The 14027-nt window shown below is 37.0% G+C and overlaps 1 protein-coding gene across 2 annotated transcripts; it reads left to right on the top strand.

Annotated features, from left to right (window-relative positions):
* The first annotated feature begins 1137 nt into the window (after positions 1-1137).
* On the top strand, positions 1138-13067 carry LOC122134706 (5-hydroxytryptamine receptor 2A-like). Of its 2 annotated transcripts, XM_042711272.1 has the most exons (5): positions 1149-1221; positions 8198-8257; positions 8883-9322; positions 9875-10075; positions 11278-13067. In XM_042711272.1, the coding sequence occupies exons 3-5, from the start codon at positions 9025-9027 to the stop codon at positions 11859-11861; spliced, it is 1083 nt and encodes a 360-aa protein (XP_042567206.1). In that variant the 5' UTR covers positions 1149-1221; positions 8198-8257; positions 8883-9024; the 3' UTR covers positions 11862-13067. The 2 variants fall into 2 exon arrangements, with proteins under 2 accessions (XP_042567205.1, XP_042567206.1); XM_042711271.1 differs by lacking the exon at positions 8198-8257 and having other exon boundaries at positions 1138-1221.
* The last annotated feature ends 960 nt before the right edge of the window (positions 13068-14027 follow it).

Genomic DNA, 14027 nt, shown 5'->3' with positions numbered 1-14027 from the left:
TATCAGCAACTCTTTCTCTCTAGGCCTACTTCACTACATTTTTAATGCGTGTTGCAATTACACATTACATTTTGCATGGCATCTAGCTTTTTCTGCAGCAGTCTATTTCTGAAATACAGCATCTTGTGCGTTTTGCCCTTAGGCCTACTCAACAAACTTGTCAACAAGGCTTCTTTACGTGAATGCGCGTTCCTTAGCAAGTGGTTGTGAATCACAGGTGTTATATATGAGATGAGGACATGACCGCAGCCGGCAATGAGGCCGAAACTAGCACATCCAGTGCAAAACTGGAAGAATTGTAAGTACAATAAACAAATTAAGCAAATAAATAAATAAATAAATAACCATTATTATCCATTATTTAAGGAAATGTCTTTTTTTTTCAATTTATTTTTTATTTTTTATTTTATGTATTTATTGTTATTCTTATTTTGCGGTTTTTGTGGTATTCAGTTTTATTTTGGTTAAATAATCAACACTTTCCTGTTTTTCACTGGCATGTCTCTTTGACTAGAGCATCTTTGAGCCTATATTTAGTACAAGTAAAATACTGTTAAAATCAGATACTCTAAGACTTTTACTCAAATAGTTTTGAAATGGGTGACTTGTAACTTGTGGAGTAATTTTCACTGTAAGGCACCTGTACATTTACACAGAATGGTTTTCACCTCTGGTGCGGACAGTATGCCTGAAAAGATCTGATTTAAAGAAAAATCAGATTTGCCTGCAGTCTGATTTTTGTTATTTGACAAACTATGGTGGAAACTGGTGGATATGGTCGATTCATTTGTATCTTAAACGTTGCCGCTCCAATGTTGCAGTTTAAAACAAATGCGTGTACACTACTTTCAGGTTTAAAAAACATGTAGCAGATAAATATGCGACAAATATGTCAATGTTTGATAAATAGCGCAAAAAACATTGTTACAGTTGTTAAAACAAAAGAGTAACAACCATCTCTGTTGTATTATTAATCACCTATTTAAAGTAATTAACTGCCGTATAATAGATAATTATGGGCTACACACTAGCACTAGTGTGACTGTACGTCAGGAACGCCTGAAATTGAAACAGCAGGTTTGTCATGTACCGTCCTGCCCTCATTCAGTAGCACCGGGTTTTTTCCCCAGCGCTGATAAATGAAAGGCGCGCGCGGCGCTTGACTGGGACAACCGCGAGAGGCGCAGACACTATGAGCACAGTGCGGCCACAGGGTGAAGGGTAAGACTGTGTGCTTCTTCTTCGTTTGATTGGGATACATTTAGTAGCCTGGAGTATTTATAACACTAGAGAGACTGACGAGTCATAACAGCAATAACTAAGGCTAAATGTCCGACATAAGTTACCCTATAAAGTTTTTTTTCTTTTGGCGGTGGAATTGCATGTTGGTTTCGGGCATCTAATTCAAAACTCTCTCATATTAGAAAATCATTTGTCTTCCAAACCAAAATATTGTCGTATAACGACGTTCAGACAAGATTGTGCAAGAAGGCATACATTTAACGGTTGGCAAAAACAATGATTCGACATATCTACACATACTGTAGAGTTGATTAATTCATCGAATTTGTTTTATAATCATTTTACTGTTTACATTACATTTTGCTGACGACAAATTTGGCAGTAACGCCGGAAATGTTCAATAGGTTTTTTTTTCTGCAGTCAAAGCAGATGTGAGTTTCAAAAAATAAAGCTACCATGCAAACTGCTTTCAGGAAAAAAAGTGTGACAGCCTCTGTCTCCCCTATAATAACAATTTTACAATGCCTAGTTATAATTTAATTTGATTGTTATTTAAAGTCAAGTAAAAAATAAATAAATAAATAAATATCGAGCTGGCCACTCATCCCGAGCAGGTTTATTCACTAGATAGTCTATAGATGTGTTTAAAGATCAGTTACATCAATGTCATGCTTGTACTGTACCAGGTCTTACCTTCTGCAAACTGTATGACAAATTAACCAACTGCAGTGGCTATGAAGCAGGCAGTTAGATTCAGGATAGCAGGAGGCCAAAGCAGTCTGAAATCATTTATACTGCTAGAAAAATATTTGAGACTTACATTTTGAAAAAGCATCCTTTCCAAATTCGCAGTTACATATGATGAGAAAAATACAACTGTTAGCGTTCACAAATCATTCTTGAAAATACAGTTCTTCTTAACTGCTGATTTCTTGCTTGAGAAACAAACAAACAAAAAAAAACCTTAAGAATGAAGAATTAAACTAAAAAGAATCTTCTAAAATATAAAAATAAGCATTTACAGTTATTTTTTTTACGTCACACAGTGAGCACCACAGCAGTCTGTGAATCATTTATGACCAAAAGCATTCAACAAATATTGCACGCATTATTTTCGCACCCAGACATAACCACTGGCAAAGCTCTACAGGCCGGTTTTGTCACGGTGTGTACTGTGTTGGAGCAAGGAATGCGGAGACATAAGAGTCGCAGGAATAATAATCTTTAATAGATAAACCAATGGGCAACACAGGGTAGACAGGAGACACACGTAACACCCTGACAACCAACACCAGACAGTAAACATAGGGCAAACAACACTGTAAATACAGGACGAAACGAGGGTAGTTGACAAGACACACCTGAATCAAATGAACACAATCAAACAAAGGAGAAACTGGGTCACGGGGAGCACATGGGGACAGAAAAATAACAAAATAGCAACACAAGTCTGACAAGTTTGCACATTTACATACTCTCTTCAAAACTGTTAAACGAGTTCAGAATCTAACATATTACAAAATGGAATAAGACAGTGGTTTTCCGCAATAATAAGTGGTAATCTGAAATATTATCAAAATAATTAGAGTTACAGTAGCTGTGCTGCAGTGAGTAGAGAGTGTCATTCTTGTTTTGTCCCATTTTACATAAAATGTTACGTTATGTAATGCAACCGTTTGTTAGTGGTTTTTAGGTCATTATTTTATGAATGACAAAGCTTGCTTGTGGTTGGTGTGGTTGGTTCTTAAGAAAATCTTTGAACATTTTCAAGAAATGTACTTATGTCTTTCTAAGTCAATCCAGCCTCTGGTGTCCCAGCTTGCTCTTTTGTTGTTGTTGTTGTTGTTGTAGTTGTAACAGGTTTGGTATGATCATTAAACTTTATGACAAAAGAGGAATATTGGCAGCCAGCAGTGAAAATGACACACCTAATACATACATTAGATACATAATAAGGTTTGTTAACACTTTGAAAATGTCTAGAATTTTTACATCTTTGTTGCATATACTGAGTAATCATTTTAGGAAAGTAAGTGAATTTAGTAACCTGTAGACTCACAATACTCATCAACACCCCTCCCCACAAACCTTCAGTTTAAGCTCCCTCCACACAAACCTTCAGTTTATCAATATTTCAGGGCTGTCTTGATGGCACAGCCCTCTTTAGGTTATGCATCTCATTTGACTTAAGGTCGGTACTCAGGAAAACACACATTTTCGTATTTCTGCGTCTGCCATACTTTATTTTAATTCTTAGTGTGCTTTGGTCATTGTCTTATTGCATCACCAAGCCTCTCTAAAGCTTGAAGTCATGAATATCTTGTTGCGTATTTTAATTCATTAATTGCAAAGTGTCCAGACCCTGAAGCAGCAAAGCAGGATTAAATTATGATGCTTCATCCACCATAGTTTTCAGTTGAGATGAGGTTTTGGTGTTGGGGAACATTTTCCCATAAGCTTTGCTGAACATCCAGATGGTTTGGGTAACACATGAGACATGCAGCAATTTTTTTGCCCGCAGTGGTTTCTTATTTGTTGTCCTTTCACGAACACCATTCTTACTTTTCTAATAGTGGACACACAAAGACTTCTGCAGTCTGTGCATCTTTGCTGGAGGCTTTTGTTGTTATCCTTAGTTTTTTTTCCCCCACTTATTGCATGTTGAGAGGGATCTTTGCAGGATGTCCGTTCCTATGGAGAGTGCCAATAGTTCAGAATTTTCTACATTTGATAACAGGTTCTGTTATGCTGTGAACATTTTTGTAGTCTTTTTGCAGCATTCTTGAAAAGAACAGATTTGTTAGTAAGTTCACTAACATGCTTCATGCAACAAACGCTCTTTTTGTGCGCATGTTATTGGTCGGATTGTGTTTGTCCATAACTGTGACTTTTGTCCATAATTTATGAGTAATAAATGCATATATTTTCAAACAATTTGCATACTTTTTCCTGGACATACAAAAAATCAAAGACACAACATCACCATAAATCCAACAAAAAGTAAAAAAAAAAAAAAGACTGCTGACAAAAAGTAAAAAAAAAAAAAAAAAGCTCCCCTACTCACAAGTTCCTAGAACAACATTCTTCGTCCTTCACATTTAGCCAAAAAAAAAATCATGATAACTCAAATAAATATTTGTTATCAAATATTTATTTAATGAACTTTCCTTGAGAGTAAAGTTCACAAGTGCTGCTTTGCACTGAACCAACATGCTGAACTAGTTCCTTGCCCTGTATACTGGCATTCTTGGCTTAAATGCTGAGAGGATGGCAGTTTAGGGCTACGTTCACACTGTCAGTTTTTGGGATTGGCAACCGCATTTTCTTTACAGGTGTGAGTCTCGAAATGTCCCTTTCACACAGCAGCTTACAGTTGTGTTTAGAATACTGTCTGTATGAAACGTGCAACGGGAGTGAAGCCTGTATTCCTTCCCAGACAGCAAGCAGTTTCGGCCCAGATCCGGCCCACATCTGGCCCGCATGGATTTCACGTGGGCCAGATGTGGGCCGGATCTGGGCCAACACTATGTTGCTGTCTGGGTTACCAGTTACCATAGCGACAGTAACCAAAGTAAAATCAAATATGGTGATGTGCATAATACATAATCACTTTCTGACATAACAAGAGTCCAATCGAGCTGCGAGTTATTTAGTCAAATCTTCAGTAACCGACAGCAGCCTTCAAATGTGGGTGGAGAGGAGCATTTGAGTCCCGCGCAGAACACAAAACTGACGGGATATAAAACTTTCAGATGACAGACACACATTTTTTTTGTCACTGTAAAAAGTTACCGAAAACACGTAACACACGGTAGACAGACGTGTTTGTGTGGCTGATCGACTCTCTCTCTCTCTCGCTCTGTATGACGTAATGCGGTTGTGAGTCCTGAAAATTTACGGGTGTGAGTTCGGTTACAGAATGTGGTTGTCACACCCGTAAATAACTGAACTGTGTGTGAAGGTAATTGTATTAAGGACTCAAATACAGGACTGACAACTGTAAGGGAAACAGGTAATTTTAGCTCAAAGGGAATCATTTAAGATTTTAAAGGGAATTTGAACAGAATCACTGTTTCACGGCTGATCACTGAAACGGCCAGCGATTCACTGAATGAGCCGTTTAACATCAAATCTGCGCTGGATATATATATATCCAAAGTATAGTGAAAACACTATTAATTAGCACAGTAACAAGATCGGCAGTTTAAGACATTAACTTGTAAGCACAAAACACAAGATACTTCTCTTTTCAATATAAATAAGGCTTTATTTTTAGATAAATCTAAGACATATAATCTAATCTAACACATAAGCACACGCACTCACACATTCACACAAGATGCAGGAAGATAAAAAGTTAGGGAAGAATGCGTTTAAGAGAATGAAAATGTGAAATCCCAAGTTTACAGCAATACGTGAAATTGCATAGACATGAATAACCATCAGTCACTTAATTAACCCTCGCATTGAGTTCATCAATTAGGTTAAAATTATATTAGATAACACCAGTACAGATGAGAGTCTGGAGGTACGTTACTTGTGATGCCTGTGTAACGGGGTTCCCTTTGTTGTCGCTGAAAAGGGGGTTTCCCGAAGTTGCTGATTGGCTAGAAGTTCAGTAGTCGTTGAAGTGACGTCTTGGGAAGCCCGTGGTTGGGCGTTGGCTGAATATGCGGAGTTGTGGGCTGGTTGAAGTTTTCAGACGGGCACGCGAGGTCAGACTCGGAGACACGGCGTTACAAAACCTAAACCAAAACAAAAAACTAAAAAAATGAAAAAAAAATTAAACTACAATAAAAAGGGACAGAAGTAAAGTTTGACGAGACTAGGTGGTGTTTCTTCTCATCGTGGCTAAGTAGCAGCCGGCGTGCAGGCCGAAGCACGCTGGAACGGCGCTCGAAGAACGCTAAAAGTGATGACAAAGCATGACTAAGCAAAGCTAAAAGCCGGCATGACTGATAGCAAAAGCTAAAAGCTAAAAAACAGAGGCTAAAAGCTAAAAAGCAAAGGCTAAAAGCCAAAAGCAAAAGGCTAAAAAGCAAAAGCTAAAAAGCAAAAGCTAAAAGCAAAATTTGATGGTGTCCTGAGTATTTAAACTGGCATTTTGGCACACACCTCAAATGTTGTCTTGACCAATTAGATATTGTCTTTTTCTCGGGGTGTTGCATTGTGTTGTCCCACCCATTCATAAATCATATTTTATCTTATCAAGTATGTGGTCCGAATTTTCGCCGCTCTTGCAGGGTATACTTTGGACATGATTCCTATAACAAGAATATGATACATTTGACAAATAACTGATGGTCAGAAACGTTTTCAAGCAAGAATATTCGAACACACACACATACTAAACATGAATATGATCCCTTAAGCTATTCAAGAGTTATTTAAAAAGACATACATAATAAGTGATTAGAAACATTATAATCAAATGTGGGGGTTACATGTATGATATGGAGTTAAGCAATGGACTGATATCCATTTAGAAGTCTTTTTTGAGTTCATTTTGATGCATATATGCATTGGAAGGCATTCTCTGTGCCATTCTGGGGAGTAAGGATATGTCCTGTGAAGACCAGAGGGGTTAACAGGTCTCCTTAGGAATTTCAGTCTGGTTTCCTTCGAGGTGGGGGAAGTCAATCCAAAGAGCTTGTGATCATGATTACTATCATGGGTTTACATGTGATGGTAACGCTGTGCATCTCTTTGATTACTTGCCCCAAATTTGTTCTTCTTCGAATTGAAATTGTCAATAATTGTTCTAATGGTGTTAATGTTGAAAGCTGTTCTGTGAAAGAGCTGGTTGGTTATCTAGCTTCAGGACTGTGGTGCTAGGAGTTGATTTACAACATCCTGTTGCCTTTCCGAGGAATTCGGCTTTTCTTGTTTCAACCATGCTTACGATCAAATCTTTAATTTGTCTGGTTCAGGCCTGATACGCTACACAATTGTTTTCTGCTAATGTGTGAACGTGAACGTTTGCTTAAATAGTCATTGTAACATTGTGACAAGTATTAGCGTTCTGCCATTCAGTGTTCATCGCCATTCCTTTACAATAGACTTTTCTCTTCTCTTTCTTTTGCAAATGAAGATGTTTTCCTTTTAAATCTGTTCTATGATCAATAGCTGTATCACAGTCCTAATTTCGTATAGTAAGCATGCAGTTTGGCAATCACTGAGTCTTGTTTTGCCAAAGGCAAAAAGTGAAAGATCAAGAAATATACCTGACTACAAGTCAAGACAGCATTTTCTGCTGATAACAGGCAAATTACTGTAAGCTATGCAAATCAAGTCACATTTGTTTACACTCATCATCCAAGTGTGAAGAAATAAATCACACACATAGGAAAAGTTTACCTAAAAATGAGAGTGCTTTCATTATTTACTCACCCTTAAGTTGTTCCACACCCTTATGTCCTTCTTTCTTCCCTAGAAAACATAAAAGAGGATAATGTTAATGTCACACTTTCATACAGTGATCTACACAGTGACCATGGGGGCTCCAGGAAGGACATAAAAATATAATTAACTATAAATGTAGCCCATGTAGACTTGTGCAGTTACATTCCTAGTCTAGATAACTTTGTGTGAGGAAAATTAAAATCATAATTCATTGAAAATCTTGCTCCCACTTGCAGCTTTGTAATCTCATAGACCTTAGTCATATTTAAATATTTTATCAGGAATGAAAACAAGGCTGTGAAGGACAGAAGTACAGAATTGAACTGTTGCCAGTTGTTTAACTAATGAAACATCTTTCCAAAAAATAATAAAATTTAAAAAAAATAATAAATTAAAAGTTTTCAAAGTTATGAGTTATAAATATATAATAAATATAAGTGATCTAGGAACTTTATACATGTCATGTCATGTCATGTCATTGTAAAGACTGAAAGTTTATCCCTCACAAATATGAATCGTATATGTGTTTAAAATTGTAAATGTGTTTATTTAGAGTACAGCATTCAAGATGAGTTATGCCAGGCTGGATTCAAATTGAGACAAGATATAACAAGTAGGTATACCTAAGGCCTTACACTGAAATTTTAACACCACCTAATTTGCTGTAACTTTACAGAGTATATTGCAATATTCAAATACAATGTGATGCAACACGTGTGATGCAACAGTATGCATGGATCTCATGCTGTCTCATGCTTTGAAATAAAGCCTGAGTTCAGCAATTGTGGGCAATTCAGACAGTTATCAGACTAAGACGTTTTGGAGTCCAGTGACTCTTAAGTTTTGCTTCAGATAATTCATTATACATCAAATGATGGTGTTATTTGGCAAGCTTCAACAAAGTCTGGTCTTTCTATATCTTATAAACTGCACAGGTATGAAGACATCTTCTAGATAATATCTACTACCAGATAAAGTACAGTAGAAGCTAGAGCTGAACTCATAACACTTAAAGAGTTAAATGTCTGATCTTTTTTCCTATGTGAAACGAGACGAGACATTTCAGTTTTAAGCAGACATTTACACGTGTCAATATTTGTTAATAATCGCTTCAGAAGAATAGGATGTGTACAGCTTCTTCACCAGAATGTAATGAACCTAAAACATTATGTCTGTCTATCTATCTATCTATCTGTCTGTCTGTCTGTCTGTCTAACCAGTATTTCCATCTGTTTTAGGTGTAGGACGCACAACCTCAGGAGTAAACAGTTCTAATAAAGACGGCCTGAAGTCAGTTGACACCAGAGACTGATCGCACAGAATCACTACTGACAGTTGCTCCTGAGAGCCTTATCAGACTTCAGTTTTGCTTTTAACACAATGGCGTTGTTGAATGTTACCCTCCCCTGGAATGTCTCTTTGGACCTCAACCATATCTATTTCAAATCCAACCTCACAGAATTAGAGGACACGCAACCTACGGTGAAGAACTGGCCAGCCCTGTTCATCCTGGCGTTTATATTTTTTACTGTTGCGGGGAATATACTGGTAATTATGGCCGTGTCCATCGAGAGAAAACTGCACAATGCCACCAACTACTTCCTGTGCTCACTGGCCGTGGCAGACATGCTGGTGGGATTCCTTGTAATGCCAGCCTCACTAATTAGTATTCTTTACAGTAAGTACTGTACTACAGACAAAAAATTTAAAACCTACCGTTACAGTACATAAATTTACATTTCAGCTACACATTTGAAAATGAAAATGGTCTCACAAAAGCTGTCAAGAAATGTCTGAAAAATTCAAAAACTAATAGTTGTAAAAGGTTATATATATATAATAGATATAAAAGGTTATAAAAATAAATCTTAAAAAACAAATCTTGATTTTCTTAGAATGGGCTTCATTGTCTTTAAGCAAAATATTTTTTTTCTTTCAATTTTGTGGTCAAAAATAATCCAGACAATAATCCAATAATCTTTGTGAGATGCACCAGAGTACAGCTAATTCTGTAATGGCAATTGAAAGTAACTGTAATATCAGTATATTATATAATATATTATGTAGAGAACAACTTGGAAATACATTCTAGTAATGTGCATGCTAATAAGCAACGAGTTGATAGTGAGCTTAGGTCCCTAAACTGAAGTGTTACCACGGTTTATTAACTCTACTCATATCAGTTTGTGCCTATGTCTCTGAAACGTCTCCTCTTCTTGCCTGTTTCCAGATCACACCTGGCCTCTCCCTGAACTGCTGTGTCCCTTGTGGATCTTCCTTGACGTGCTCTTCTCCACAGCCTCCATCATGCACCTGTGCGCCATCTCTCTGGACCGCTATATCGGCATCTGTAATCCAATCAAATACAGCCGTAGCAACTCACTTCACAAGACCATGATCAAAATAATCAGTGTCTGGACCGTTTCTGTAGGTGAGAATGAAGCATCCAGTTCAGAAATAACTGGTTAATGATGATATACAGTACTGAAGTCAACACATTAGTCAGGCAAGCGGTCTGACCCTGTTTCTGTGTGCTTCCCGGGGTGTCATGGACTTTGCTTGACATCTTTACCTAGAGAGTACACAGCACTAACAAGAACTGACAGCAGAAGTGATTACTGCTGCATCAGGTCTGCGCGCCTTTTTGCTCCATCAGCCGTGTTTTCCGTATGGATTTAGCATTTCTGATGCACAAAGCTTGATATTTCTGCACAGCTCTTCTTATGGTTTTGTGCTTAACACCCACCAACCCTATGAGCATCTCTTTTTAGTTAAATAAGTTAGAGGTTTTGCCAAATTGAGCCATGTTGGTGTTCGCTAAGGCTCATTTTGAAGCAGCTTGCAGCCATGCATGTACCTAATCCAGAAGAAGCATCTCCCGTTCTTGGTCAAGAGTTTTCATATCTTAGTATGTGTTATAATGAGCAGTGATACAATGCTAGAATTTGGTTGATCTTAATGTTAAAGCTGTGTATTTGTTGTGGGCTACTGATTTCAGTCTGCACACAGATGTGCACAAAAATTGTGCTATAGAAATGTTTTTTTTGGGGGGGATGGGGGTTGGGGGGGTCTCTCTTGACTTGAAATGAGCAAATGCTCTAATACTGATCTCTCGACCAATAGATCATATGCTTGTTTTTTCAAGTCATGAAAATACTTTTATTCCTCACACTAAAAGTCTGTCACAGTTTTCCATTTCAGATCTGGCTTCCATTCTATATGCTCTTGATTAGGTATTATATAGTATACTTATTTATTGAACATACTGTATGTCCCTGGATTGCACAGTGAAACAAACTGCATGCTTTTTCTAAAAACATAGTAAAAAAAAAAAAAAGTTTAGATTTATTATTTTTCACTGTTTCACTTAAACTACAGTGAAAATCTTTTTTATTTTTACACTTCAAATCTGCAATTTTAGAATACGACTCACATACATGGTTATGTGTTATAAATCAATAACAGGCCATTAAACATTATATATATTTAATTGCTTTTACTTTTTTTAGTGAGGCAAACTGGAATGAAATGGCTCTGTGTGACTGTTCACACTTTCATTAAATCTGTGGGATGTGATGGATTAAACATGCTTTCTGAACTGATTCCTCATTCTTCTTGCTCTTTTTTTTCCAGTGTTGTCGCTGCCCATTCCAGTAATGGGTTTCCAGGACAAGAAGAAGGTGTTTGTAAATGACACCTGCACCCTGAATGAGCCTCGTTTCGTCCTTGTTGGCTCGTCTGTGGCCTTCTTCGTTCCTCTGGTCATCATGGTGGTCTGCTATTACCTCACTCTCCGTGTTCTCCAGAGGCACAGCACTTCTTTCCCGCAAGAGAGCAGGAGATACTCCAAACATTCTTCTGCTGGGATAAGTGACACAAGTCTGCTGAACAGGAAGTCCTCCTCCAGCAAGTCTGCACAAGGTCCGCAAGGCCAAAGCAGACGAGGCACGTTTCAATCTTTGAACAATGAGCGACGAGCCTCCAAAGTCTTGGGGATTGTGTTCTTTCTCTTCCTGGTCATGTGGTGTCCGTTCTTCATCACCAATGTGCTGATCGCCATCTGTCAGGACAACTGCAGCGAGCATCTCTATAACCTCATTCACTTTTTTGTCTGGGTGGGATATATCTCCTCTGGAGTGAATCCTCTGATCTACACCCTTTTCAACGAGACGTATCGACAAGCCTTTGCTCGCTATCTACGATGTAAATATCATTAAGCTGTGGCACAGAAGAAGGCCCAGGCCATCCGAAATATTGACACAGTTTAATGGTTAAAACTGATCAATAATTGACTGGTTGATTAATTCACTAGCTGACCATCTTGACCTACATCTACATATTTCCAATATGAGGCTGCCGGACCTCCCATCCTTTTAATGACTACCAAAATTTGACACGACAGATTGTTTGTGAGTTTTAAAAAAAATAATAATGTATTGTTCTTGTGTAACAGGATATAAGAAACGTTTTCAAGGAAGCACTGCCTTGTTTTGCAAGCTATTTCTGTGAATGTGCGAGACTTCCAGTTCATTAGCCGCGGAGCTGGGAACTGATCCAAAAAACAAGTACTCATAATTAGAGTATATTACATTTTGTAATGCTCTTAATCAGATTACAGTTACCTTTTTATGGATTACATCATTAGATATTCACACGATGTTGATATAAATTTTTTTTAATCAATACGGCATGTTTAATGGTAAGTTTAAAACAAGTAAAAAAGAAAAAGCAATTTAAAAGTAATCTAAAAAGTAGTCAGAATATATATAACCTAAAATGAGTAACCTAGATTACAGTTTTCATCAAGTAATCTGTAATCAATAATGGGGTACAATTGTAATCTACCCAGCTCTAATTAGCTGCTATTAATAACTAGAAAAAGTCAACAGTAAAACTGTTTGCTGCACAAACCAGTGTGTTTATGACTACGATAATAAATTAAAATTATATGACAATAAATACAAGTTTGCAATACCGGAAGCCTTGCACATTGAAGTTAAAAACCTGTAAACTGTGAAGATTAACAGTGTAGCTTTTGTTGTTCTTGAGATTTGTCTCTAAAAAGAACAGTCAGGATTCTTTACTCTCCAGTGGAAAACGTGAAACAAGAGCATTTTGAAACACTCTCTACAATCCTTTTGCAACTGCACCTTCAGGATTCGTGAAGCGTCTGTCAGATTGTTTTGACTGCAAGGACAAAGCAAACACTTTCCTTTATCGCACAACATGTTTTAACTGCACAGATATTCCTGCAGACTCCCGTGAATCAGTTGATATCAAGCCTGATTGTGTTACGCTTCGGTAAAAGACATTAAAAGTGCATTAAAGTGAATTAATAATGAGAGAGTGCCACCATGTGGTGACATTCATTTGATTAACCAGTGATTAATGGGGTTACTACAACAATAAATGTAAAAAAAATACATTTTACATCTACATTTTACTGAAACAGTGTGCAATATATATATATATATATATATATATATATATATATATATATATATATATATATATATATGAATCTGCTACTGATGTTTTGGACCTTTTAGCTTTTTTTTGGACCTTTTAGCTTTTTTTTTTGCTTTTTTCACTTTAGTCATGCAGTGTGACGAAGCAAATAAAATACATTTAGATTAACTGATTGCAATTTAATATCAATTTTTCCCCAGATTTTGACTATAAAAACATAGGGGAGAGCAGAGTGAGTTGAGCCAGTTTTTACTTATGGTGTGTTTAAAGTGAGCACACGACAGTAATGGGTCCTACTTAAATATGTATAAATTTCAGGATGTTGTGCATCCTCTGGGAAAATCACTTTGGATCTAAAGTAAACTGCTTTCAAAATATGGCTTTCCAAAAAAAACAAAAAAAAAAAACAAAAAAACAAAAACAAAAGTGGTCTCTTGGCTCAACATGCCCCCAATGTGGAGTTAACTGAGCGTAGGGAGAGGGCATTGATTATACTGAAGTAAAACTGAACATTTTCACCTCATGCTGTATCAAAGGAAGAGGAATTCAATGAAAAATGACTTCTTAAAATCTATGTATAAGCCTTGTGATGGACTGACCATCCATCCAGGGAGTTCCCTCACCTGTGACTCAAGACAACACGTGTTATTTATTTATTTATTTATTTATTTTACTTTGTCTGTGATTGTTCAGACACAAGAAGCATGTGAGTCCTTGAACATACAAAAATCACTTTGAACAGCAAAAAACTGTTTTCTGAATTTAGTTACCAATTATTCCATGGGCTTCTATCACATGGGGAGTAAAATGGATAACTCTTAATATATTTGTGGTGACATCACTAATTTTGTTTAAAGTTGTCTAGAAACAAGGGGTGGCTCAACTTTCCCACAGGCTTAAATCAACCAAAGTGT

The sequence above is a fragment of the Cyprinus carpio genome, chromosome A21, assembly GCF_018340385.1.
Source record: "Cyprinus carpio isolate SPL01 chromosome A21, ASM1834038v1, whole genome shotgun sequence".
In the NCBI taxonomy this organism is placed as follows: Eukaryota; Metazoa; Chordata; class Actinopteri; order Cypriniformes; family Cyprinidae; genus Cyprinus; species Cyprinus carpio.
This window is presented reverse-complemented; position numbering and strand designations above follow the sequence as displayed.